General features: G+C 42.3%; 1 protein-coding gene across 1 annotated transcript; it reads right to left on the bottom strand.

Moving 5' to 3' along the window:
• Window positions 1-10,071: 10,071 nt before the first annotated feature.
• On the bottom strand, window positions 10,072-18,277 carry cyp27b1 (cytochrome P450 family 27 subfamily B member 1). The gene is made up of 9 exons (XM_021610085.3): window positions 17,962-18,277; window positions 16,833-17,023; window positions 15,805-16,001; window positions 15,359-15,559; window positions 14,657-14,820; window positions 14,187-14,353; window positions 13,147-13,228; window positions 12,793-12,990; window positions 10,072-12,261 (listed from the first exon to the last, which is right to left on the bottom strand). Exons 1-9 carry the CDS (start codon window positions 18,187-18,189, stop codon window positions 12,142-12,144), a joined length of 1,548 nt encoding a protein of 515 aa, XP_021465760.2. The 5' UTR covers window positions 18,190-18,277; the 3' UTR covers window positions 10,072-12,141.
• Window positions 18,278-24,721: the final 6,444 nt, after the last annotated feature.

Below are 24,721 nucleotides of genomic sequence, written 5' to 3'. Positions count from 1 at the left end.
AATGATGTCAATTAGCCTATCAGAAGCTTCTAAAGCCATGACATCATTTTCTGGAATTTTCCAAGCTGTTTTAATGGCACAGTCATCTTGGTGTATGTAAACTTCTGACCCACTGGAATTGTGATACAGTGAATTGTAAGTGAAATAATCTGTCTGTAAACAATTGTTGGAAAAATTACTTGTGTCATGAACAAAGTCGATGTCCTAACCGACTTGCCAAAACTGTACTTTTTTAACAAGAAATATGTGGAGTGGTTGAAAAACGAGTTTTAATGACTCCAACCTAAGCATTTGTAAACTTCCGACTTCAAATGTATATATCCTAACATAAATTTGTCGGGCAAAGACTCTTCTGCTTCACCACTCACACCACTCTGTCTGTGTCGCACCAAATGACAAGCATCACAAACAACGGGAATCTTCGCCTTCAGTTGGACAACTTTTACATTTTCTGCTACCCCAGTAATCACTCATTTCAATGGCACTCTTTTCTTGAGAGCAAAACAATTCACATTTCTTGCCCCCATTCGTTTAACGCGGAGCGCCTTTTCCCTCTGACCAGCAGAAACACAAATAATTATCACAAGACCACTTCTGGTTACCCTCCCCGATTCCACTCTGTTTTCACCCACCCTGAAACCACAAATGGATCTGCTAAAAGGCAAGGGTCCACTTTTCCCAAAAATTTCACTCCTACTTTCACACTCATCTTTATCCTGACCCTCAGTGCAAGCCTTGGGCCTGAGAACTTCATCACACTTAACAACTCCGATACTTCAACCTCATTAACTTCCATTTCTCCTCCTGTCTTCAGCTCACTCTGCTTACACTTTCTACCATTCTTCTTTAACAAACCATCTCCCTTTTCCCGCCATCTTCCTCTCAGACCTCCTCTGACTCTCTTTTTCCCTCCATTCTTCCTCAGTATTCCAAGTATTCGTCTCCTTCTGATAATACTGCACTTCTCCTGACATACATCTTATTCTTGCCTTTTCAAGGGACGCCATTTAACCAGCTGTCACAATCTCTGTACAATCAGCACGAACCCTTCGGGATGTAGTGTAATGGATGTGAAACGGCTAGCTTAGTTAGCGGTGGTGCGGGCTAAATAGAGTTTCAATCGGTGACGTCACTTGCTCTGAGACCTTGAAGTAGTAGTTCCCCTTGCTCTGCAAGGGCCGCAGCTTTTGTGGAGCGATGGGTAACGATGCTTCGTGGGTGACTGTTGTTGATGTGTGCAGAGGGTCCCTGGTTCGCGCCCGGGTATGGGCGAGGGGACGGTCTAAAGTTATACTGTTACAGTAGCGCTCAACAGTGCATCCCACTTATAAAGCAGCTGCTTCCTCTTGATATTCTCATTTATCAAAAAGCTACCGAAAAGCTTTTCCATTTCAAACAAGCACGCTCCTCAAACCATCCTCCACCATTTCGCTCCATAACAGGGCTGGAGTATGGAATGCTTGTTGACATGTAGCCATTACCCCAAAATGCAAATAATGGCTGTGTAGTTCCAGCATGTGAACTCTTAGGACATGTGCAATTAATGATGACCTGGTTTAGTCAAATATTTTACCAACAGATGGTGCTGCAAGACACCTCTCTTTTTTACAGTCATTGCACAAGACAGCGTTTTGTTTGAATCATCTAGATCAGGGTTACCCTTGCACGACACAGCTGATTCAAATAATCAACTAATCCTCAAGCTTTGATCATTTGAATCAGCTGTGTAGTGTCAGGGCAAAAAACAAAATATGTACCACTTGGGGTCCAGAGGACCGAGTTTGGGAAACGCTGATATAGATGTATAGAGATCGCAACGTTGTATCTGTCACATTATGGCATCTGTAAGAGTACGGGCAGTGTCATCTCCATTTTTAAGTAGTCAATTTCATTCTTCTACTAGCTACTTCTATGACTAAACAAACTGAAAGGATACATACTGTGTTATTTGAACAGGTAAAGCCTGTTGGTGATTTACTGCCACTTGCAGTTATGGGATGTTTGCTCACAAGTATAATTCATTGGGTTGATCCTCCTGATGACCTGGATGGAATTATGTGATCCTTCCTTAACCCATAGGAAGTCCCACCCAGTTGACTATTTCAAGATGGTGAAAGTCCTCAATGCCAGTGCCTATGTTAAAACAGGATTTTGGGTGCTAGAGTCCTCTATACATCTCTATGGTTTGAATTCACAAGACTATAATAGACTACATTATTTTCGAAATTAGGAAGTACAATCACACTAATGGATTGAGCAATTCTGAAAAAGCTAAATCAATCATTATAATCTATAATTTGTGTTATCTATTTCAACTTTCGCAATTCACTTTTCACCTATACAATCACATAACATACCCCCCTAATGTCCCCTAACTCCACATCCCCTTCAACACACCCTGTTACGTGTTGTCTGTTTACCAGACAACAGAAATTAGGCAGACTAGACTGAGTCCGTATAGGCACTGAAAGGCACAGACCCACTGCTTACAGTCACCTGCTAAAGTCCAGCATTGACCTGGTCTGTTCTCAGCCCACCTAAGGCCCCTGCCTCTGTTGCTGCCTCTGCCAGGCAGAGGGTGAAATAAGAGAAAAGGAGTCTATGAATTATTAACCTTTTTGGAAGAAATTCAGCTCTGACTGGCTATGGATGTTTTTCCTCCAGTATTTTAGTCCACCACTTAGGCGGGCTTCATTTATTGTAGGCCTATGCATGTATAATACTATAAAATGCAACATATGATTACAGCTGTGTTGGAAATGCATTGTTCTGTTCATGGTCAGAACATTTTGGAGAGTGAAGCATGATTAATTGAAGGAAGTGTGGTTGGTATTTTACTCAGAAAGAGAGGCATACCCATCAAAATAACATCCTACTAATGAGTAGGCCTACCACTGCAGTGTACTCTTTTACATAATTTATAATCTAGCGGGTTGCTTCCTGTCTGTCTCAACCTTTGTTCCAGTGTGATTTGGGCATTTTGGACAGTCAGGGTTATGTGCAAAACCCTCACTCTCTCATCCAGAATGTAATTGGGGGTGGAGTAGTTATGTTATGCAAACTGTTGACCTGCAAACTTAGCACCAATGTACGGTAGCACAATGTCCCCACAGACACATCCCACAGGAACAGCGATACCCAGCAGCGGCATTCTCAGAACCACCTGCCTTCATGTCTAAATATTAGTCCATTGGTTTGAGCCACAGACAAGCTCGAACCAGAAACTAGGTTACAATGTCTTAGACGTCTGGGAATTGCCAGGGACCTCACAATACAATATTCTCGCGATAATTATGTTCCGATACGATATGTATTGCGATTCTCACGATTCTATATGTATTGTGATACGATACTGCGATTTTATTGAGATTTGATGTTCCAAACATACTGCTCACTATATGTCTTCTGCAGAGAGTCAAGAGAGAGCATGAGAAAACTTCCTTGATCAGTCAAGGAAATAAAAATGCTGAAAACACGCAGGTTAACTATTTAAAAAGGAGATGGAGAACAAGCTATAGGATGAAAATTATCGGAATGTTAATGCAGGTACTGCCGACTAACGATAGCTAGCGCTACCTACAGCAGCAAAAAATAATATATACACTGAACAAAAATATAAATGCAACATGCAATAGTTTCAAAGATGAGTTAGTGAGTTACTGTTCATATCAGGACATGGGTCATTTGAAATAAATAAATTAGGCCCTAATCTATGGATTTCACATGACTGGGAATACAGATAGGGATCTGACGGTCACAGATACCTTACAAAAAAGGTAGGGGCGTGGATCAGAAAACCAGTCAGTATCTTGTGACCACCATTTGCCTCATGCAGCACGACACATCTCCTTTGCATAGAGTTGATCAGGCTGTTGATTGGGGCCTGTAAAATGTTGTCCCACTCCTCTTCAATGGCTGTGTGAAGTTTCTGGATATTGGCGGGAACTGGAACACGCTGCCGTACACGTTGATCCAGAGCATCCCTAACATGCTCAATAGGTGACATGTCTGGTGAGTGTGCAGGCCATTAAAGAACTGGGACATTTCCAGCTTCCAGGACTTCAGACCCTTCAAATAAAATCAAATGTTATTTGTCACATGAGCCGAATACAACAGGTGTAGTAGACCTTACTGTGAAAAGCTTACTTATAAGCACTTAACCAACAATGCAGTTCAAGAAAATAAACTTTACTAAATAAACTCAAGTAAAACAAAAAAAAGTAACACAATCAACATAACAATAATGAGACTATATACAGAGGGTACCGGTACCGAGTTAATGTATAGGTGAGTTGAGGTAATTTGTACATGTAGGTAGGGAGACAGTGACTATGCATAGACAATAAACAGCGAGTAGCAGCAGTGTAAAAACAAAGGGGGCGATGTCAAAGTAAATAGTCCATTTTATTAATTGTTCAGCGGTCTTATGGCTTGGGGGTAGAAGCTGTTAAGGAGCCTTTTGGACCTGGACTTGGCGCTCCGGTACCGCTTGCCGTGCAGTAGCAGAGTGAACAGTCTATGACTTGGATGACTTGAATCTTTGACCATTTTTTGGGCCTTCCTCTGACACCGCCGAGTATATAGGTCCTGGATGACAGGAAGGTTGGCCTCAGTGATGTACTGGGCTGTATGCACTACCCTCTGTAGCACCTAGCAGTTGCTATACCAGACAGTGATGCAACCGGTCAGGATGCTCTCAATGGAGCAGCTGTAGAACTTTTTGAGGATCTGGGGACCTATGCCAAATCTTTTCAGTCTCCTGAGGGGAAAAATGTGTTATTGTGCCCTCTTCATGAGTGTCTTGGTGTGTTTGGACCATGCAAGTTTGTTAGTGATGTGGACACCAAGGATCTTGAAACTCTCGACCCGCTCCACTACAGCCCTGTCGATGTTAATGTTCGGCCCCCCTGTAGTCCATGATCAGCTCCTTTGTTTTGCTCACATTGAGGTTGTTGTCCTTAGCTTAGTGATGAGCTTTGAGGGCACTATGGTGTTGAACACTGAGCTGTAGACAATGAACAGCATTCTCACATAGGTGTTCCTTATGTCCAGGTGGGAAAGGGCGGTGTGGAGTGCGATTGAGATTACGTCATCTGTGGATATGTTGGGGCGGTATGCGAATTTGGAGTGGGTCTAGGGTTTCCGGGATGATGGTGTTGATGTGAGTCATGACCAGCCTTTCAAAGCACTTCATGGCTAACGCCGTGCTATGGGGCGGTAGTCATTTAGGCAGGTTACCTTTGTTTCCTTGGGCACAAGGACTATGGTCGTCTGCTTGAAACATGTAGGTATTACAGACTCAGTCAGGTAGAGATTGAAAATGTCAGTGAAGATACTTGACAGTTGATCCGCGCATGCTCTAAGTACACGTCCTGGTAATCCATCTGGCCCCGCGGCCTTCTGAATGTTGACCTGTTTAAAGGTCTTGCTCACATCGGCTACAAAGAGCGTGATCACATAGTTGTCCGGAACAGCTGGTGCTCTTATGCATGCTTCAGCGTTGCTTGCCTCGAAGCATGCATAAAAGGCATTTACTGTAGCTCGTCTGGTAGGCTGACGTCACTAGGCAGCTCACGGCTGGGTTTCCCTTTGTAGTCCGTAATAGTTTCCAAGCACTGCCGCATCCAACGGGCGTCAGAGCCGGTGTAGTAGGATTCAATCTTAGTCCTGTATTGACGCTTTGCCTGTTTGATGGTTCGTCATGCGACATGGGGCTGTGTATTATCATACTGAATCAGGATGTGATGGCGGTGGATGAATGGCACGACAATGGGCCTAAGGATCTCATCATGGTATCTCTGTGCATTTAAATGGCTTATGCTTGCAAATACCATAACAACACCACCACGGGGCACTCTGTTCACAACGTTGACATCAGCAAACCGCTCGCCCACACGTTTGCCATTTGCCTTGTACAGTTGACACTGAGATTCATCCGTGAAGAGCACACTTCTCCAGCATGCCAGTGGCCATCGAAGGTGAGCATTTGCACACTGAAGTCAGTTACGACGCCAAACTGCATTCAGGTCAAGACCCTGGTGAGGACAACGAGCACGCAGATGACCTTCCCTGAAACGGTTTCTGACAGTTTGTACAGATAATCTTCGGTTGTGCAAACCCGCAGTTTCATAAACTGTCCATGTAGCTGGTCTCAGCCGATCCCGCAGGTGAAGAAGCAGGATGTGGAGGTCCTGGCCTGGCATGGTTACACGTGGTCTGCGGTTGTGAAGCCGGTTGGACAAACTGCCAAATTCTCTAAAATGACATTATGATGTAGAAAAAATTATCATTAAATTATCTGGCAACAGTTCTGGTTGACATTCCTGCAGTGGCAGCATGCCAATTGCAGGCTCCCCCAAAACTTGAGACATCTGTGGCATTGTGTTGTGTGATAAAACTGCACATTTTAGAGTGACTTTTTATTGTCCCCAGCACAAGATGCACCTGTGTAATGATCATGCTGTTTAATCAGATTATAGATATGCCAAATCTGTCAAGTGGACAGGTTATTTTAGCAAAGGAGAAAGACTCACTATCAGGGACGTAAAAAAAATTGTGCACAAAATTTGTGAGAAGCCTGAAACATTTCTGGGATCTTTTATTTCAGCTCATGAAAACAACACTTTATATTTTTGTTCAATATATTGTATATTATACAGTTGAAGTCGGAGGTTTACATACACCTTAGCCAAATACATTTAAACGTTAAAAGTTTTTCACAATTCCTGACATTTAATCCTAGTAAAAATTCCCTGTCTTAGGTCAGTTAGGATCACCACTTTATTTTAAGAATGTAAAATGTCCAAAGCATAGTAGAGAGAATTATTTATTTCAGCTTTTATTTCTTTCATCACATTCCCAGTGAGTCAGAAGTTTACATACACTCAATTAGTATTTGGTAGCATTGCCTTTAAATTGTTTAACTTGGGTCAAACGTTTCAGGTAGCCTTCCACAAGCTTCCCACAATAAGTTGGGTGAAGTTTGGCCCATTCCTCCTGACAGAGCTGATGCAACTGAGTCAGATTTATAGGCCTCCTTGCTCACACACACTTTTTCAGTTCTGCCCACAAATGTTCTATAGGATTTGATGGCCACTCCAATGCCTTGACTTTGTTGTCGTTAAGCCATATTGTCAAAACTTTGGAAGTATGCTTGGGGTAATTGTCCATTTGGAAGACCAATTTGCGACCAAACTTTAACTTCCTGTCACGTACTGACCTTAGTTCCTTGTTTATGTCTCTGTTTTAGTTTGGTCAGGGCGTGAGTTGGGGTGGACATTCTATGTTTTGTATTTCTATGTTTCGTGTTTCTGTGTTTGGCCTGGTATGGTTCCCAATCAGAGGCAGCTGTCGATCGTTAGGCAGCCTGTTTTCCCACTATGGGTTGTGGGTAGTTATTTTCCGTTTCAGTGTTTTCACCATACGGGACTGTTTCGGTTTTCCTTTATTATTTTATTCAGTTTATTAAAGGCATCATGAACATATACCACGCTGCGCTTTGGTCTACTCCTTCTTCAACCAATGAAAATCATTACAGAATCACCCACCAACCAAGGACCAAGCAGCGTGGTATAGAGAGGCTGCGATATCTGGAGAAATGGACATGGGAGGAGATATTGGACGGCAAGGGACCCTGGGCACAGGCTGGGGAGTATCGCCGTCCGCAGGAGGAATTAGAGGCAGCTAAGGCTGAGCGGAGACACCATGAGGAGTTAACACGATGGCAAGGAAGCCTGAGAGGCAGCCCCAAAAGTGTATTGGGGGAGACACACGGGGAGTGTGGCTAAGTCAGGTAGGAGACCTGAGCCAAGTCCCCGTGCTTACCGGGGCTAGAGGTTGACCGGGCAGGCACCGTGTTATGCGGTGAGGCGCACAGTGTCCCCAGTGCGCACGCATAGCCCAGTGCGCTACATCGCAGCTCCTTGCATCGGCTGGGCTAGAGTGGGCATCGAGCCAGGAGGAATGAAGCCGACTCAGCGCATCTGGTCTCCAGTGCGTCTCCTCGGCCCGGGTTATATGGCACCAGCCCTACGCACGATGTCCCTGGTTCGCCAGCACAGCACGGTCTGTTCACCCCGCCGCACTTGCCGGGCTACAGGGGCATCGAGCCAGGAGGAATGAAGCCGGCTCAGCGCATCTGGTCTCCAGTGCGTCTCCTCGGCCCGGATTATATGGCACCAGCCCTACGCACGGTGTCCCTGGTTCGCCAGCACAGCACGGTCTGTTCACCCCGCCGCACTTGCCGGGCTACATGGCAGCCAGGACAGGTTGTGCAGGCTCGGTGCGCGAGACCTCCAGTGCGCCTCCACGGTCCGGTCCATCCGGTGTCCTCCTCCACGCACCAGGCCTCCTGTGGCATCCCCACGCCCCAGGCTGTCTCTCCGTCTCCTCCCTCCAGGTGCTCCCTCCTTTCCAGCGCTTCCAGAGCCTCCCTCCTGTCCAGCGCTTCCAAAGCCTCCCTCCTGTCCGTAGCTGCCCGTCAGTCAGGAGCTGCCGGAGCCGCCCTTCACTCCCGCCTGTCCGGCGCTGCCGGAATTTCCCGTCTATTCGGGCCCGCTGCAAGGGTCCCCAGTCTGAGGTCGGTGGCGAGGGTTGCCGCTCCAAAGGCGCCACTTAAGTGGGCCAAGACTATGGTGGAGTGGGGTCCACGTCCTGCGCCATAGCCGCCACCCCGCACAGATGCCCACCCAGACCCTCCCCTATGGGTTTAGGTTTTGCGGCCGGAGTCCGCACCTTTTGGGTGGGGGGGGGGGGGGGGGTACTGTCACGCCCTGACCGTAGATTGCTTTGTATGTTTCTATTTTTAGGTTGGTCAGGGTGTGATGTGGGTGAGTATTCTATGTTGTAGGTCTAGGTTTTCTTTTTCTATATGTTTGGCCTGGTATGGCTCTCAGAGGCAACTGTCTATTGTTGTCTCTGATTGAGAGCCATACTTAGGTAGCCTGTTTTCCCATTTTGAGTTGTGGGTGATTATTTTCCGTTTCAGTGTTTGTTTCGGTTTTCATTTATTCTCTTGTTCTTTTGTATTTTGTGTTCAGTTTATTCAATACATTGTGGACACTTATCACGCTGCGCATTGGTCCAAAATGTCATGCTCCTCGTCAGAGGAAGAAGAAAACCGTTACACTTCCTGACTGATGTCTTGAGATGTTGCTTCAATATATCCACATAATTGACCTTCCTTATGATGCCATCTATTTTGTGGAGTGCACCAGTCCCTCCTGCAGCAAAGCACCCCCACAACATGATGCTGCCATCCCAGTACTTCACGGTTGGGGTGGTGTTCTTCAGCTTGCAAGCCTCCCCCTTTTTCCTCCCAACATAACGATGGTCATTATGGACTCATTTTACTGTGGATTTAGATACTTTTCTACCTGTTTCCTCCAGCATCTTCACAGGGTCCTTTGCTGTTGTTCTGGGATTGATTTGCACTTTTCACACCAAAGTACGTTCATCTCTAGGAGACAGAACACATCTCCTTCCTGAGCGGTATGACGGCTGCGTGGTCCCATGGTGTTTATACTTGCGTACTATTGTTTGTACAGATGAACGTGGTACCTTCAGGCGTTTGGAAATTGCTCCCAAGGATGAACCAGACTTGGTCTTGGTTGATTTCTTTAGATTTTCCCATGATGTCAAGCAAAGAAGCACTGAGTTTGAAGGTAGGCCTTGAAATACATCCACAGGTACACCTCCAATTGACTCAAATTATGTAAATTAGGCTATTAGAAGCTTCTAAAGCCATGACATAATTTTCTGGAATTTTTCAAGCTGTTCAAAGGCACAGTCAATTTAGTGTATGTCAACTTCTGACCCACTGGAATTGTGATACAGTGAAATAATCTGTCTGTAAACAATTGTTGGAAAAATTACTTGTGTCATGCACAAAGTAGATGTCCTAACCGACTTGCCAAAACTATAGTTTGTTAACAAGAAATGTGTGGAGTGATTGAAAAACAAGCTATATACAACTGTATATATTCTTATACAACTCAATACTTCAAATTTTATAATATCGCCCAAAAATAATATAGCAATATGTATTCTAGAACAGAAAAAGAAGACCATGAATGTGATTTTTATTTTATTAGAAAACAAATAGAAAAGTAAAATAGTTCCATATTGTTGTAACAGTTTTCCACAATGTGTTATTACAACAGAGAAAGAAGCACCACATCATACAAGTCACGTAAGGTTCTAGATGTAGAAAAACTGGTAACAATTTTTTAGACGTAAGAGATACAGACACCACACATTAGCTAAATAGTTTGGGACTTCATAAAAGTTGAAAATAGTTTAAAAAGACAGTGTCTTTAAACAGAGTAACCCAGGTGGGAGGATATGGTGCACCATGCTAGTCCCACCAGCTGCCATTTTTTATTAAGATATTAACAAGCACCATATGAGCACCATATAAGCACCATATAAGCACCATCCTGATAGGAGCATCATAGTTTTGACCAAAATAATAATTATTCAACAACACTCTTCTAAAAGGTAGTACATGACACATTTCTAGGCATTTTAAGGAACCTTCATCAGCAATGCCTTAACATTATTACATGCAACTGAGATGTCAATGCAATTAGCATCTGCCAATCTATGATTGCTAAATTACTAAAATGTCAAATGAAAGCATAGCAGACACTCTTATCCAGAGTGCCTTACAGGAGGAATTAGGGTTAAGTGCCTTACTCAATGGCACATTGGCAGATGGTTCACCTAGTCGTCTCGGGAATCGAACCAGCACTCTTTGGGTTACTGGCCCAACTGCTAGGCTACCTGCCACCGTACTTTCCATTTGTGTTAGCTAAGGAATGAGTTACAACATCGCAGTCCATATTCATTTAGCATTACATGCTATGGTCAGGATTCTTACAGTCAAATAGCAATTGATGTCTAGTTAGGTGAGAGGAACATATGTAGTTAATCAGATTCCTTTGATAATACCATTGGCAACTTGCAATATCATTTGCTACAATCTAAATCACAAGTAAGTATAAGTGATTGTATTCATGAGCATTATTGAATAAATCAGAACGTTTAAAGAGATTGAACTGGATCTTAAGCACTTACAAATTCGTAATATATCATACGAATTGCAGATTTGTAAAAAAATATATATATATACTGCAGGACGTAACATTTCATACGAAATGGATGACCATTTTCAGGGCCCGTTGTGGCTTTAAATGCTACTTTCAAAACGACTGGCTGAAATTATACAAAACCTTTATAATGCATCTTTAAGAGGTGAAAATAGGGATCAACCTGATATTGAGAAGGAAAATCACTTGTCATTAAAGGGGAAAATCAGCAGTTTTTTACTTATCAATTAATGTTATGTACCCATTGATTCTTGAATAATGCAACTTATAAATGCTTCATGATCTTGGTTCAACTGTCGTACCCCATCAGAACGCAAAATACAAGCTTGTTTTACTCCAATGTTTGGAAACAAAGTAAATGTAAATAAACACTACATGGCCTCAAAACATGGTTAAAACTATAATTTTGATATCATGGATGGTCAGTCCTATCATCCATAGCTTTGTCTATGAATTTTTAAGTGGTTACATTTCTCCAGACCCATCCGCTTTTTACCAAAATAGGGGAGGGGCACAGTTTGTTATAGTACTATAAAGCTGCAATCAGCAGTAGAAACTATGTCACATAATATCTCCTGGTGCACTTTTCAAGTTTCAAGTTCTATGCATTTCACTCTGCATGGAGAGAAGTTTCAAGATAGGCTCTAATGCACTTGAAATATTGCCGTACCCTCCCTTCACCATCTCCAAGCTTCCTTGTGCAAAAAAATGTGTGGGAAGTGAGTTTCAGTTCACTGGAAATGCAACTACTACTGTTCATTTACAGAGAGAAAGGTTTTCAATTAACAAAGACCTCTATCAGCCCCTCATTCAGCTGCTGTATCAACTCAGACCCAGGCCAGCCCAAACCAACTGGGCTTGAGATCTGAGGGGCTGAGGGCCTGGTCTATGGGTTTAGGCCTGCATGGCTGCAAATTCAGTCGGGCCCTCTTTCGCAATGCTTTTCCCAGTGCTCCCAACTGTCTCACTCTGAGAGACATGGATTGTCAGTCACAGTCAAATACACATAGCTAGTGTTCAGCAGGTCATCGACTCATCTTTCAATAAACTGCAGATTGATATCACTCTCTGGCACCAGCAGTGTCCGGGTCATGGGTTTGACTGCTGCACCACTGCCTTCTGGATCGGGCTTTATATCAAACTGCATCAGAATCTGAGGGGACCAGGAGAGGGGTTGAGAAAATTAGAGGGCATCCCTCACATGAACAGTACTTAGAAGAACGGAGGTCTACTACAAGGATAAAAACACAGTATACAGTCACAACCGAAATGATTGGCACCCTTGATAAAGATGAGAAAAGGACTGTATAAAATAAAAAATACAAATACTGAGCTATATCGTATGCTCTGGCACCCTCCCCTTGCGAAGATAACAGCACTGAGCCTTTTTGTAAAATGTTATATGAGATTGGAGAACACATTGGGAGGGATCTTACACTAGAGGGGAAAATGTATTACTTGTTAAACAAAATCTCATTAAATAATAAAATGTTCCCAAAAAATGTAGTGTACTAAATAGCTCAATATTTGTGTTATTTTATAGTTTCTCATCTTTATCAAGGGTGCCAATTATTTCAGTCACGACTGAAAGTACTGGGACTCAAAATGCTATGAAAACGAATGTCATTTTATGAGACACTTTCTGCCAAAGCCTTGATGTAAAAGTGACCAAGAATCAACTCACTCGTGCAAGTGCCAGGTAGACCTCCAGTTCTGCGATGCGACGGCCGATGCAGCTGCGTTTGCCCACACCAAAGGGCACCGAGGCATAGGGGTGGTGGCCGTCGTCCCGGTTCAGCCAGCGATGGGGCTGGAAGGCATTCGGGTTCGGGAAAAATGATGCATTCCGGGATGTGGCAAAGTGGCAGAGGGTGATCAGAGTCTGGATAGGATAGAATCCTGCTGTTAAGAATCTTTTTTTTTTTTTTTTACTTTCCATTACACACATTTGCCTTTACACATGAATATTACACCATATTACACCAGATTGGTGTAAAAGTGCATAAAAATAAGCACTCAACATCACGTCAACACTTACGTTTTTGGGGAGGAGGTAGCCTCCGACCTGGATGTCTTTGTCTGCGATGACCCTGGCATTGGCCGGAATAACAGGATAAAGTCTGAAGAAGCCAAAACACAACAATGTCAGTGTGACTGATCAGTCTAATGACTGATCGATTGGTTGTAGTAGTTGATTGAATCAAGGGTACATAGTTCACCCCAATTGGTAGTGGATGAAATTAACTTCCCTTAATTAATTATATAACGAGGACCTATGAGTGGTTGGAATAGTGCTGTATAAATCCAAACCTATATCATTACTATTATTATTTTGGGGCGGCAGGTAGCGTAGTGGTTAGAGCGTTGGGCTGGATCGAATCCCTGAGCTGACAAGGTAAAAATCAGTCGTTCTGCCCCTGAACAAGGCAGTTAACCCACTGTTCCCCGGTAGGCTGTCATTGTAAATAAGAATTTGTTCTTAACTGACTTGCCTAGTTCAATACAAAAATGATCATTCATCATATTTATGCTGCAGTAGTTTGTGTCGGGGGGCTAGGGTCAGTCTGGAGTATTTATCCTGTTTTATTCGGTGCCCTGTGTGAATTTAAGTATGCTCTCTCTAATTCTCTCTTTCTTTCTTTCTTTCTTTCGCTCTCGCTCTCTCTCTCTCGGAGGACCTGAGCCCTAGGACCATGCCTCAGGACTACCTGGCATGATGACTCCTTGTTGTCCCCAGTCCACTGGGCCGTGCTGCTGCTCCAGTTTCAACTGTTCTGCCTGCAGCTATGGAACACTGACCTGTTCACTCTGATTACTATTATTTGACCATGCTGGTCATTTATGAGCATTTGAACATCTTGGCCATGTTCTGTTATAATCTCCACCCGACACAGCCAGTAGAGGACTGGCCACCCCTCATAGCCTGGTTCCTCTCTAGGTTTTGGCCTTTCTAGGGAGTTTTTCCTAGCCACCTGCATTGCTTGCTGTTTGAGGATTTAGGCTGGGTTTCTGTACAGCACTTTGATATATCAGCTGATGTAAGAAGGGCTTTATAAATTAATTTGATTTGATTTTTACCTGAGAACTTCCTTGACCACAGCCTTCATGAGGGGCATGCGAGCCACGTCTGCAGCCCCAGGCACCCTCCGACCCCCCATCACAGTCAATACCTCCTCCCGCAGCGAGGCCTGAACCTCAGTGTGCCGAGACAGCTCGTAAAGGGACCAGGACATGGTGCTGGAAATCTGAACACACACAGGACACAGCAGATCAGTACGACTGTAAAATCATTCACCATAAGAACACCGCAGCAGTGGATGGAGAGGATAGTGAGCTCTCTACAACTAAGCCTGACTGTATGGGATCAGACTTAACATACAGAGAGGGAGATAAGAAGAGGAAGTACACTGTGACTAGGAGTGAGGGGGAATGGAGACGTTTGGCTATTGGATATGTTAAAAACGAATATTAAAGCACTAGGTCAAAGAGCGATGACGACAGAGGTGAGAGAGATGAGAGAGGAATGAGAGATTAGAGATGTTCCTCACCGTGTCCACCCCAGCCAGGAGCAGCTCAGTGACGTTGCTGTACACCGTCTTCATGGGTAGCCCCGTGCGGGTCAGAAAGTAAGTCAGATATCGCCCCTCCACCTCCTCTCCCCGCGCCACCTTCTCCGCTTCCTCCATCAGACGCTGGTCAATGTGACCTTTAGCTGCAATGAGATAGATCAGGGGTCAAGATCAGAATGAAGGAGCTCAGTCAGACCTGGGTCAAATACTATTTGAAATTTTTCAAATACTTTCAGCGTTTTCTTTAGCCTGCCTGGAGTACCAGATGGGCTAGGTGTGCAGTATTGCGACAATTATATTGGTTCCATAGCACCAGGCTAGCTCAATTAATTCTAGCTAGTATTTGAAATGATTTCAAATAGTATTTGAACCCATGTCTGAAGGAGCTCTAGTCAGACTTAAGGGATCCGTACAGCTTGAAGAGGAAAAAATAGACCTCTGGGAACGCTTACTACAGGGATTACATGTAATGAATGGAAGGAGACCACACACTATGGGTTCTGTTCAATGGGAACTATTTATAGTTACTATAAGTTACTAGAAATCTATCCGTTGGGAAAAACTAACACTGGGGACAACTAATAATAAATCAGTAGGTCAGTCAGGTAGCATGGATTGAAGAAGTCCATGGAATTAAACCAAGGTGGAGCAAGTATGAGGCTATCCAAGATGGCAGCTCACCGAATTGGAACATGTAGTCCCAGCACTGGCAGAAAGTGTCCCAGGGCTTGGGGAACAACTGGTGTAACCAGGCAGGCATAGCCATGGTGAGGAGCGTCATGACAAACATGGTGTTAATGGACTGAATGAAACGTTCTGTCTCCATGGGAACCACAGGGTCTAGACAACCAATCCTGGAATCGAACAAGATTGAGGAGATCCCTGCAGAAAAGACAGGCAGAGGGTAAGGGGAGAAGGGTTTGAAAGGCTTCCAGAAGGGCTTTGCGTTTTCCCTCTGTAATACAGATCCAATCAAGACTATTATAGACTTGTCAGAGTAACATACTCGTACCATACACAAGTATGTTATGTTAATAGACTAAACTAGTAACCTAAAACATCAACAAAGAGAGTTGAGTAAAAGCAGGCCTCAGGGGCAAACCACAGTGAATGTAAATAGGCCTTACCTTCGAGGCCGAAGCGGTAGAACTCGCTGCCGATGTCCAAGACGAGGCCGCGGGGGTCCTGGCGCCTGCGGAGGCGGAGCTTAGTGATGAGGTCATCTACCACGCCGTTTAGAGTCGCATCGTAGGCCTCCACCGCCTTCGGACGTAGCATGTGCTTCCCCAGGAGACTCCGCACCGCCTGCCACTCCTCCCCCTCACTGAAGAAAGTAAGGTAAACAGAAAATAATGCCATCAAATGAGTTTGCACACCAACAAACATCAATAATGTACATGTTTTATACAGGCTGGGCCACCTGTACTGTAGGCTACATTATGGAACTGTAATTGTTCAGTTTGTGTCATTCTTTTGTTTTTTTTATCTTGTGTTTGTTGTGTAGTAAATATTTCAGCTTTAATTTTCATGGTTTTATTTGAGTTTTTTTTCCTGTAAAGCACATTGTGTTGCATTCCATGACTGAAATGTGCTGTATAAATAAAGCTTGAATTAATTTGAGATAGTATTTTCATATTCCTGGTGATTAGGTAATAACCCATAGGTAATAATAACCCATCATAGATCGAGGGATGACTCACTGTCTGTATGGCCACTAGCCAACTATTCCTTTGTCTAAAGTCTTTGTTTCGTCTCTGTTAATCTTTCCTGTTTCCTGTGAACAGCACCTCACCCTGTCGTCAGAACAGCTTAAATCAGCTTGACAAGTCATTGAGTAAGATCACACAGTCAGACACTGTCACAAAGATAATTAGGCAGCTATAGTGATATTATGAAATATGGGACACCCATAAAAACAGATGCTATGTGTCAAGTTTAACAGTGTCCAATGGTGATGACTGTGGCTGTCTGAGGGTGTGGTAAAGACAGAGGGAGGAGGAGAGGGGAGGGGGGAAGAGGAGAGGTGTGGTGATGAGAGAAAGGAATATGGCGATAGGGGAGGGAAAGGGATAGGATAGGGGAGGCAAGGTCAACAGAGTAGAGGGGAGGGGGACAGCACGGGAGGAAAACAGCAGAGGAGAAGAATGGTACTCACGCTGTGAGCAGTCCGTAGCCGTGGCCTCGTTGTTTCCTATAGTCCTTCCAAGAGGAGAGGTCAGAGCGGATGGGGGTCTGGCCCTCCTGCCTCAGCACCTGCTCTATCAGGGCTGGTTCGGCCACGTGCACTGTCAGAATGGGACCGAAGCTGGCCTTCCACATTGGCCCGTAGCGCTTCACACCCTCAAGCTGGGAGAGGACAACACATTAGCACACAACGCATATGGATGGCATGATTCAGTTAGAGATAGAACCGTCTATAGAATTATTATATTTCTATGGATGGAACATCAATATGTTGTGAGCAGACCTAGCTACAGTTCTAAAGCTGCTTAATGTAAAGTTAATGGCCAAAATCTGTACAATGTTCAAAGTTTTAGCAGCCGCCCTATGGTCAATATGTGATAAAAAAGCTTGCCTTCTTGCTCCTTATGCTCCCATCTACCCCTATGAGCCAGCAGACACCCCCAAAGCAAAGGAACGTGCCTGAGTTGCCCAAGGCACTTTCCTGCTCAATGAACCACATGTCTTACATAGCCTATACATTCGCAACTGCATGTCTGGTACATTTAGGTAGCTTTTGTTGGCCCCTTCATAGCTTTTTAATTGCTGGACAATTACATTACACACTGATGGTTAGGTTATACAGTACATAAGAGCCAGTGACAGGGTCTGCCAGTCTGACACTGTTTATGGCCTTGGCTGACTGAGGGGGGCAAGCCTCAAGCCTGCCCTTCTCTATAGCACCATGCCATATCTAACCTAATGGAGCAGGTGTAGAAAGATGCCTGAGCTGAGTTCCCACTTCCGTTTTTCAGGGGAAACAGAAGTTAGGTTGAAAATACTGTACCCCTGAAAACCGGATGTTAGCGTTTTCTGGCGACTCTGCATAGGCTATGCCAAACCCAACATCAATGTAATAACCTATCTATTCCAAGAAACAATGTGAAGACCATATACATATCCTAATGAAACATGAATTACTATGGTTTTGCCGTTAAAAAGACAAACCCATAAGCACTAAGTATAATAAATTATAAAACACAAATGTCATACATTTACATCAGTGTCTGGCTAAAAAGTCATGATTAAAAAGAAAAGATCAACAAGTCAACAACATAATTTACCTGCAGCTCGTGGAGGCGGGACAGTCCCCGTTTGGCGAAGAGGTCCCAGGCAAATTTGGCGACGGTGGGTCCCGGCATCTCCTTTAGGGTTTTCATCCCGTGCGCCGCCTCGGTCTTCTTCAGGCCAGCTGCGCTCTCAGCCCACTTCTCCATCCACTTGATCAGCGGGGACGCACTGCGACCGGACACTTTGAGGGCTTGCTGCAGCATCCTTATGGCTATGTTCATACGATGGAAGATGAACGAAGGAAAGTATATCGGGTGTCGGTGCTCATCTTGCACCAAGATACTGTATTTATACCGCTCGACCCATGCCGGACTAGAGTTATTAAGTTTCTCAGTGTGGGCCAATGAAAGCGAATGCTGGGGTCGACCCCGCCCAGTGGCAAGGCTGGGACGCAGTAGGCGTGAACTGTTTGGAAGGTGTGTCCAATCAGATGGCAGAAGTCAGACCAACCCAAAGAAGCGCACACGTGGAGGGTAAATAACCGAATCAATTTTTATGTAGCACGATTTTTCTCAGACACCGGTGTAGGTTGCTGAGAAACAATTTTCCTGCACTGCATTTCTCAGTCTAGGCTTTTCTTAGGAGGAAATTAATAGCAAACTGATATATGATAAGAATAAGATGCGTTACCCCAAATCACATATTGAAAAGAGTGTAGTTTAGCCTACTCCTATTATATGACATTTATCTGATGTGGGTAATCAATTCTAAACATGAATATGAAACAAACATGCAAAATCATTTCAGTGCTGTTTAGCCTATAATATTCGGGTATTATATAAGGGATGCTTTGTTTCAGTCACAGTGGGGTTAATATATTTTATTTCAGTGACTGCAGAATAACCCATGTTAAATTAGTGTTCACTTTTTCCACGTCATAAATTGATTGACTGAGATTTTAGAATGCATTTTCCAGTCCTGTAGATGTTGAGCAATAGGTCTATGCGTGATCCAATTATAGGCAAAGGCGTCTCAATTCAAGAATTCGTTAATACTGCGAATTATCTGCTCATAAAGGGTCTACTGAGAATTTATTGCAATAGGCTACATGGATTGTTTGCTGACTAAGGGTTTTCCTGTTGGGTGCTGGCCTCTGTGTGAGCACGAGAGAAAATCCTGACCCGCTTTTCATTAAACGTGGAAGCTTGCCAAAACGCTATGTGTGCGCCTTGCGCAATTAAATAATAGGGGTTCTACTCGGAAACTGCTTTGACGTTTGGTCCTATTCTATCGTTCAACCCATACAGCCTCTTTCCTCGGATGTCATTTTCAGAGAATTAGCAAACACTGAAATACCCACGATTGACTGCAACAGCGCCAAATACAGGCACAGATTTGGTTAATCTTCTTCAGACAATTTTTGTGGGTAATTTGCATGTCCACCAGTGGCTTGTCCAGAACATTTTGAATGGGATGTATGGCGTCATTTCCGTCTCACAATTAAAATGTATGTCGAGAACATGGAAAATAATGTTGAGCGTCGGTGGAGAGTTGTGAGTTCAGATAAAAAAAATATTGAGGGCGCAAAGGATTATGTTGAGGAGCTGAGAGAGAGTTAAGAGCTCAGACAAAAATGTTGCAAGCCCAGAAAGTGGAATTGAGCACAATAAATTAAGTGTGGAGCACAGCATCTACCTGCTCACAATATACTTGCATGTACGATTTGATCTCTGACTCATATTTTTGCCAGCCTTATTGACCAATCATAGCACTGCTTTTGTTACAATGCCAGTGATTAACTAGCTAAATGGAAGGCGGGACCAACGTGATGTTTAGATACCCAGGTAGCTAACCAGTAGCCACATTGCAACACGGGTTTCGGTCCAAACACTTTAAAGACACACCCTCGACCACTTACCCTCGGGGGAATCCCCGTCGCCATGTTGGGTGGGCGGTCCAAATGATGAGCCAAGCAAGTGACGTTTGCAACGTAAGCCCATCAGCCCTCGTTTTTATTTTTTTAATTAATTGTTTTTATTAACAACAAATCAATACAGAAAGTACATGAGGGAACACACGTATATATAGATTATATACAATGGACAATCGAGCTAGGGGGTACAATATCACATTACAATTACACAAGGACCTTAAGGGACATACATACACTTACAACAAATCAATACAGAAAGTTACAGAATTCTAACAGCTTTTTTGTTAGTAGAGTATTTTGCTGTCTTAAAATACAGTTCAATTTATTTTAGTCGACTTTGCGAGTGTAAAATTAGGTTCGCTCCGGGGACCTGAAACTCCCCATAATTCAATTCGCGACGATTGTACATCCGCTAAGAAAAGTCAGAGAAAACCTAACATCAATGGAGAAGTCAACATACAAGTGTAAGTAAAAACGAATGCAAATAAGTTAGAAATTGTGCTACTAATGCACAAACACATCTCGTAAACAGTAAATATGTTTTTGTTTTGGAAATTGTATAAATAAAACATTTTCCTTCAGAAGTTCCAGCTAGCCAGGCTAACGTTAGTTAGCAAATTCATTTGCTAGCTATCATACAGTAGGGGTATATTAATAATTATATATTTCATATAAGTAGACATGCACTCAATTGACTGTAGCGCAAATAAAGCACCCACAAGCTACCGGTGGCTGAAAACAGTCATCGCGGGATGAACGAGTGACCAATTTCCGGGCAAGGTTGGCCCATTTAAAAATCATTCCTTCCTCCCTAGCCCCTTTTTAATAAAAAAAAAAACATTTTAAAATTAAAAACAAATCAATACAGGAAGTACATGTGGGAACACAAGTATATATAAATAATATACAAAGGACAATTGAGCTCGGGGGTACAATATCACATTACACAATGACCTTAAGGGATAGAATTGTGTATGTATAACAGCTTTTTTGTTCGTAGAGTATTTGTCTTAAAATATAGTTCAATTTATTTTTGTACGGTATGAAAGTGTGGTGTTTTGTTTGTAAATGTACATTTGTGAATATGAAATTTGGCCAAAAGAATCATTAAATTACATAAAATTGTTTCAGTTTATTTCTATCATAGGTAAAGAATCCCAGCAGTACATCTCTCCACAATAGTGTAAAATCTTCATAAATGTGTTCAATTATAAATCTACTGATGTCTTGCCACAGTTACCTTACATGAATACAATGCCAAAAAAGACGCAACACCGTTTCTGGGTGGTCATTACAAAAGGTACAATTTGAGTTTGTTTTCCTTAAACTTCTTCATATAGTGGTTGGCAGGATAATATTTATGAACAATTACAACATCGTGCTGAAACTAGGTTCGTATCGCTCTGTTGTTGAATGGGCCAAAAGAGAAACAATTCTTTCCTACTGATGAGTCAACAGGGTTAATGGAAGGTCGGCTCTGAGGATCAGGTCTTCACACGAATTAATAATAAAGCAACACCGGAGGGAATGGCATCTAAAACAATTGCAAAATCTTTAGGTGTTACAGGGACCTTGTAAAGTAATAGTTTTAAGGAAATCTTAAGTCAAAAACCCTCTGCATTTACATGTTGGCTCACCAATAGGATATTATTTCGGAACCAATATTCTAAAAACAAAATTATTTTTATACAATATATCCCGATTACTCCATATAATATCAGTGGAGAAAAATTATGCTTATAAATTAAGGACCATGACAAGAAAACCTGCCGATGAAAAGCAGAAAGTTTCACTGGAACTTTGTCAATATTATAATTGAAAACCAACATGAAGTTAAGGCTACCAAAAGTACACAAGACATGATGAGGAATAAAATTCCACATAGAAATGGGTCTTCTTAGGAATTGTATTATCCAATTTATCATAAAAGTATTATTTAAGGTAGTAAAGTCCAGAAAATTCAGCCCGCCACACTCATAAGTGTTCATTATAACAGTTTTCCTAATATAATGGGTATGGTTTGTCCACAGAAAGTTGAAAAGCATCTGGTCTATCTCCTTGCTTATTTTACCATCAAGATATAAAGAGAGCACCATATGTAAGCCTAAAGATTCCTAATAACCAAGGCTGAAGGTCTCTTCCTTTTAAAGAAGTCCCTCTGTCGCCATTGATTTAGCTTCTTCAGGGTTTCCTTTAATAAGAAGGTTAAAATTTAGTAAGCCTTTAGTAATGGTTATGCCTAAATATGTAAGTTCTTCTTTAACTGGAATACCATAATATGAAGGTGTCATACAATCTTTGACAGCTATGAGTTCACATTTATTAATATTAAGATATAGACCAGACGCATTGGAAAAGGATTGTATCACATTGATCAATATGGGAATTTGGTTAGCGTCTTTCAAAAAAAGTGTAGTATCGTCAGCCAGCTGGCTTATAATAATTTCTTTACCAGCTATGGAAATACCTTGTACAGGACTATTATTTAAAGAATTTGTAAGGAGTTAGGTGATTTAATAAAAACAGATACGGAGAGATAGGACAACCTTGCCTAATTCCTCTCTTTAACTCAAATCTAGATGAGGTGCCATATTTACATTTGATAGAGCTTTTACCAATTGTATTTAGAGACTTAATAGCCTTACAGAAAAAATCCCCAAAGCCAAATTTCTCAAGGGAGTGAAGAGGAACTGATGCTCTACTGTGTCAAATGCTTTATATAAAAAAATGAAGCTATAATCGGTTATTAGGTCTGAGTAGTCAAGTATGTCTAATACTAGTCTGATATTGTTAGAAATATGTCTGTTCCCCATAAAGCCATACTGTGTTTCATCAATTTCACCCAGGACTTCTTTAATTATTTTTGCAAGTAATAAGGGCAATATCTTATAGTCATTATTAAGAAGACATATTGGACGCCAGTTATCGATGAGCAGCACTTTGTTTTTAGGCATCAGTGTTATTAACCCCTGACTCATTGTAGAAGGGGGAACACTGTTTTTAATACTCTCTAAAAAAGACTTCAAATAGGAAGGGAGCTACTTGTTCAGAAAATAATTTGTAAAATTCTGAAGGAATTCCATCAACACCTGGTGATTTATTGTTGTTTAGATGTTTGATAGACTCTATAATCTCTTCAACTTTGATGGGTTCATCACACTGTTTAGATTCTGTATCACTGATAGAGTGAACATTATTCAGTGAGTAAAAAAACATATGTGTATTCCTGACAGCACATAGAGCAATACAAATTCCTGTAAAAGTTGCTTCAGTATTTAGCCATTCATTTTTGGTCATGTGTAATAACACCATCAATGTTTAATTTATGGATAGTGTTATTTGTAGAGTGAAATTTCTCAAGTCTAAAGAAATTGGATGAATTCTGTTCTCCCTCCTCAATACATTTTTCTAGATCTAATAAAGGCTCCTTCTGCTTTTAATCTATATATATTATCCAGTTTATTTTGTAACTCAATCAGTTCCATCCTTCTCCTCCCCCGAGAGGCCGGCTGGGTACCTCTGAGAAAGGGAAGGTATCTTAATGATCACCTTTTCATCCTCAGCTATTCTGGTCTTAGCAAGGTTACTACCATATTTTCAAATACCATAGGTATTTGGACACTCAAATTTAAAGAGCTCCCAGTTCTTGCAATAAGATTTTTCTTCACAAGCCCTTTCCCAAAAGTGTGAGAGCAGATTTTTAACCTCAGACGTAACTGTATCATTATTTAATAATGAGCTATTTAGCTTCCAGTAGGATGCTCTACCAAGGTAAATATTAGGCGGTAAATATTTTGATGTCAATGTAAATGGCCCTATGGCCTCTGAGGGGAGAATACAAATATCTGTAGTAACACACTCACTATCAATACATTTGGATATTAGCCAAAAATATATTCTGGACTGTCTGGAACCTGTTTTGTTACTCTAAGTGAATGATCTGTCGGCCGGAAACCTCTCTCTCCATATATCAGTAAGATCAAACGTTTCCATAAAAAGTATTAAACCCAAATTCTGACTGGTTATTCTACCTGGTGGCCATCTATCAGATTAATTATCTATAGTAATGTTATAGCCCCCTTCTATAAATAATAACAAATTGGGAAATGTAGATAACCAATGAAGTATATGTTTCTCTACAGACTCAAGCAACTCTACAGACTCAAGCAACTCATCATTCTCATGTTTGGTGTTGTACCCGTAGAAGTACAACCCTAGCCCCTTGCCCTGCAAGTGTATACTCATCAGACGTAAAGATACGTCATCAGAAGTGCCCACTTAATTTGAGGTATGAGGGGATAGGGTGTGTCTTAATAACCTCTTGCGTGTAAGGGGCAGTATTTTGATGTTTGGATGACAAACGTACCCAAATTAAACTGCCTATTTCTCAGGCCCAGAATCTAGAATATGCATATAAAACTCTAAAGTTTCCAAAACGGTCAAAATATTATCTGTGAGTATAACAGAACTGATATTGCAGGCGAAAACCTGAGGAAAATCCAACCCGGAAGTGTTGTTTTTCCTGAAAGCTCTCTGTTCCATAGCCTGCCTTCGCTCCATTTAAAGGGATATCAATCAGATTCCTTTTCCTATCGCTTCCCCATGGTGTGAACAGTCTTTAGACATAGTTCCAGGATTTTATTTTGAAAAATGAGCGAGAAAGATCACATCGCTTCATTGTATGGCTGGGTGCCAGCAGCGTTTTGCATGCGCCAAACGAGCGGAGCAGACATTTCTCTCTCTCTCCTATTGACGAAGCTACAGTCCCGGTTGAAATATTCTCGATTATATATTGTAAAAACAACCTGAGGATTGATTAAAAAAAACGTTTTACATGTTTCTACGAACATTATGGATACTATTTGGAATTTTCGTCTGCG

This window comes from Oncorhynchus mykiss, chromosome 7, assembly GCF_057628025.1.
Source record: "Oncorhynchus mykiss isolate SJ-2025 chromosome 7, ASM5762802v1, whole genome shotgun sequence".
NCBI classification, from domain to species: Eukaryota; Metazoa; Chordata; class Actinopteri; order Salmoniformes; family Salmonidae; genus Oncorhynchus; species Oncorhynchus mykiss.
Note: the sequence above shows the minus strand (reverse complement) of the source record. Positions and strands in the feature narration are given on the sequence as shown.

What these genes read in the sequence shown, in the direction of transcription:
- cyp27b1 (XM_021610085.3), bottom strand. Translation starts at nt 18,189, where the DNA reads ATGAACATAGCCATAAGGATGCTGCAGCAAGCCCTCAAAGTGTCCGGT. An exon ending in CTACCGCTTCGGCCTCGAAG is followed by an intron (nt 15,560 to 15,804) that starts GTAAGGCCTATT and finishes TCTTTTCTGCAG; the next exon opens with GGATCTCCTCAATCTTGTTC. An exon ending in GCTACCTCCTCCCCAAAAAC is followed by an intron (nt 12,991 to 13,146) that starts GTAAGTGTTGAC and finishes TATCCTATCCAG; the next exon opens with ACTCTGATCACCCTCTGCCA.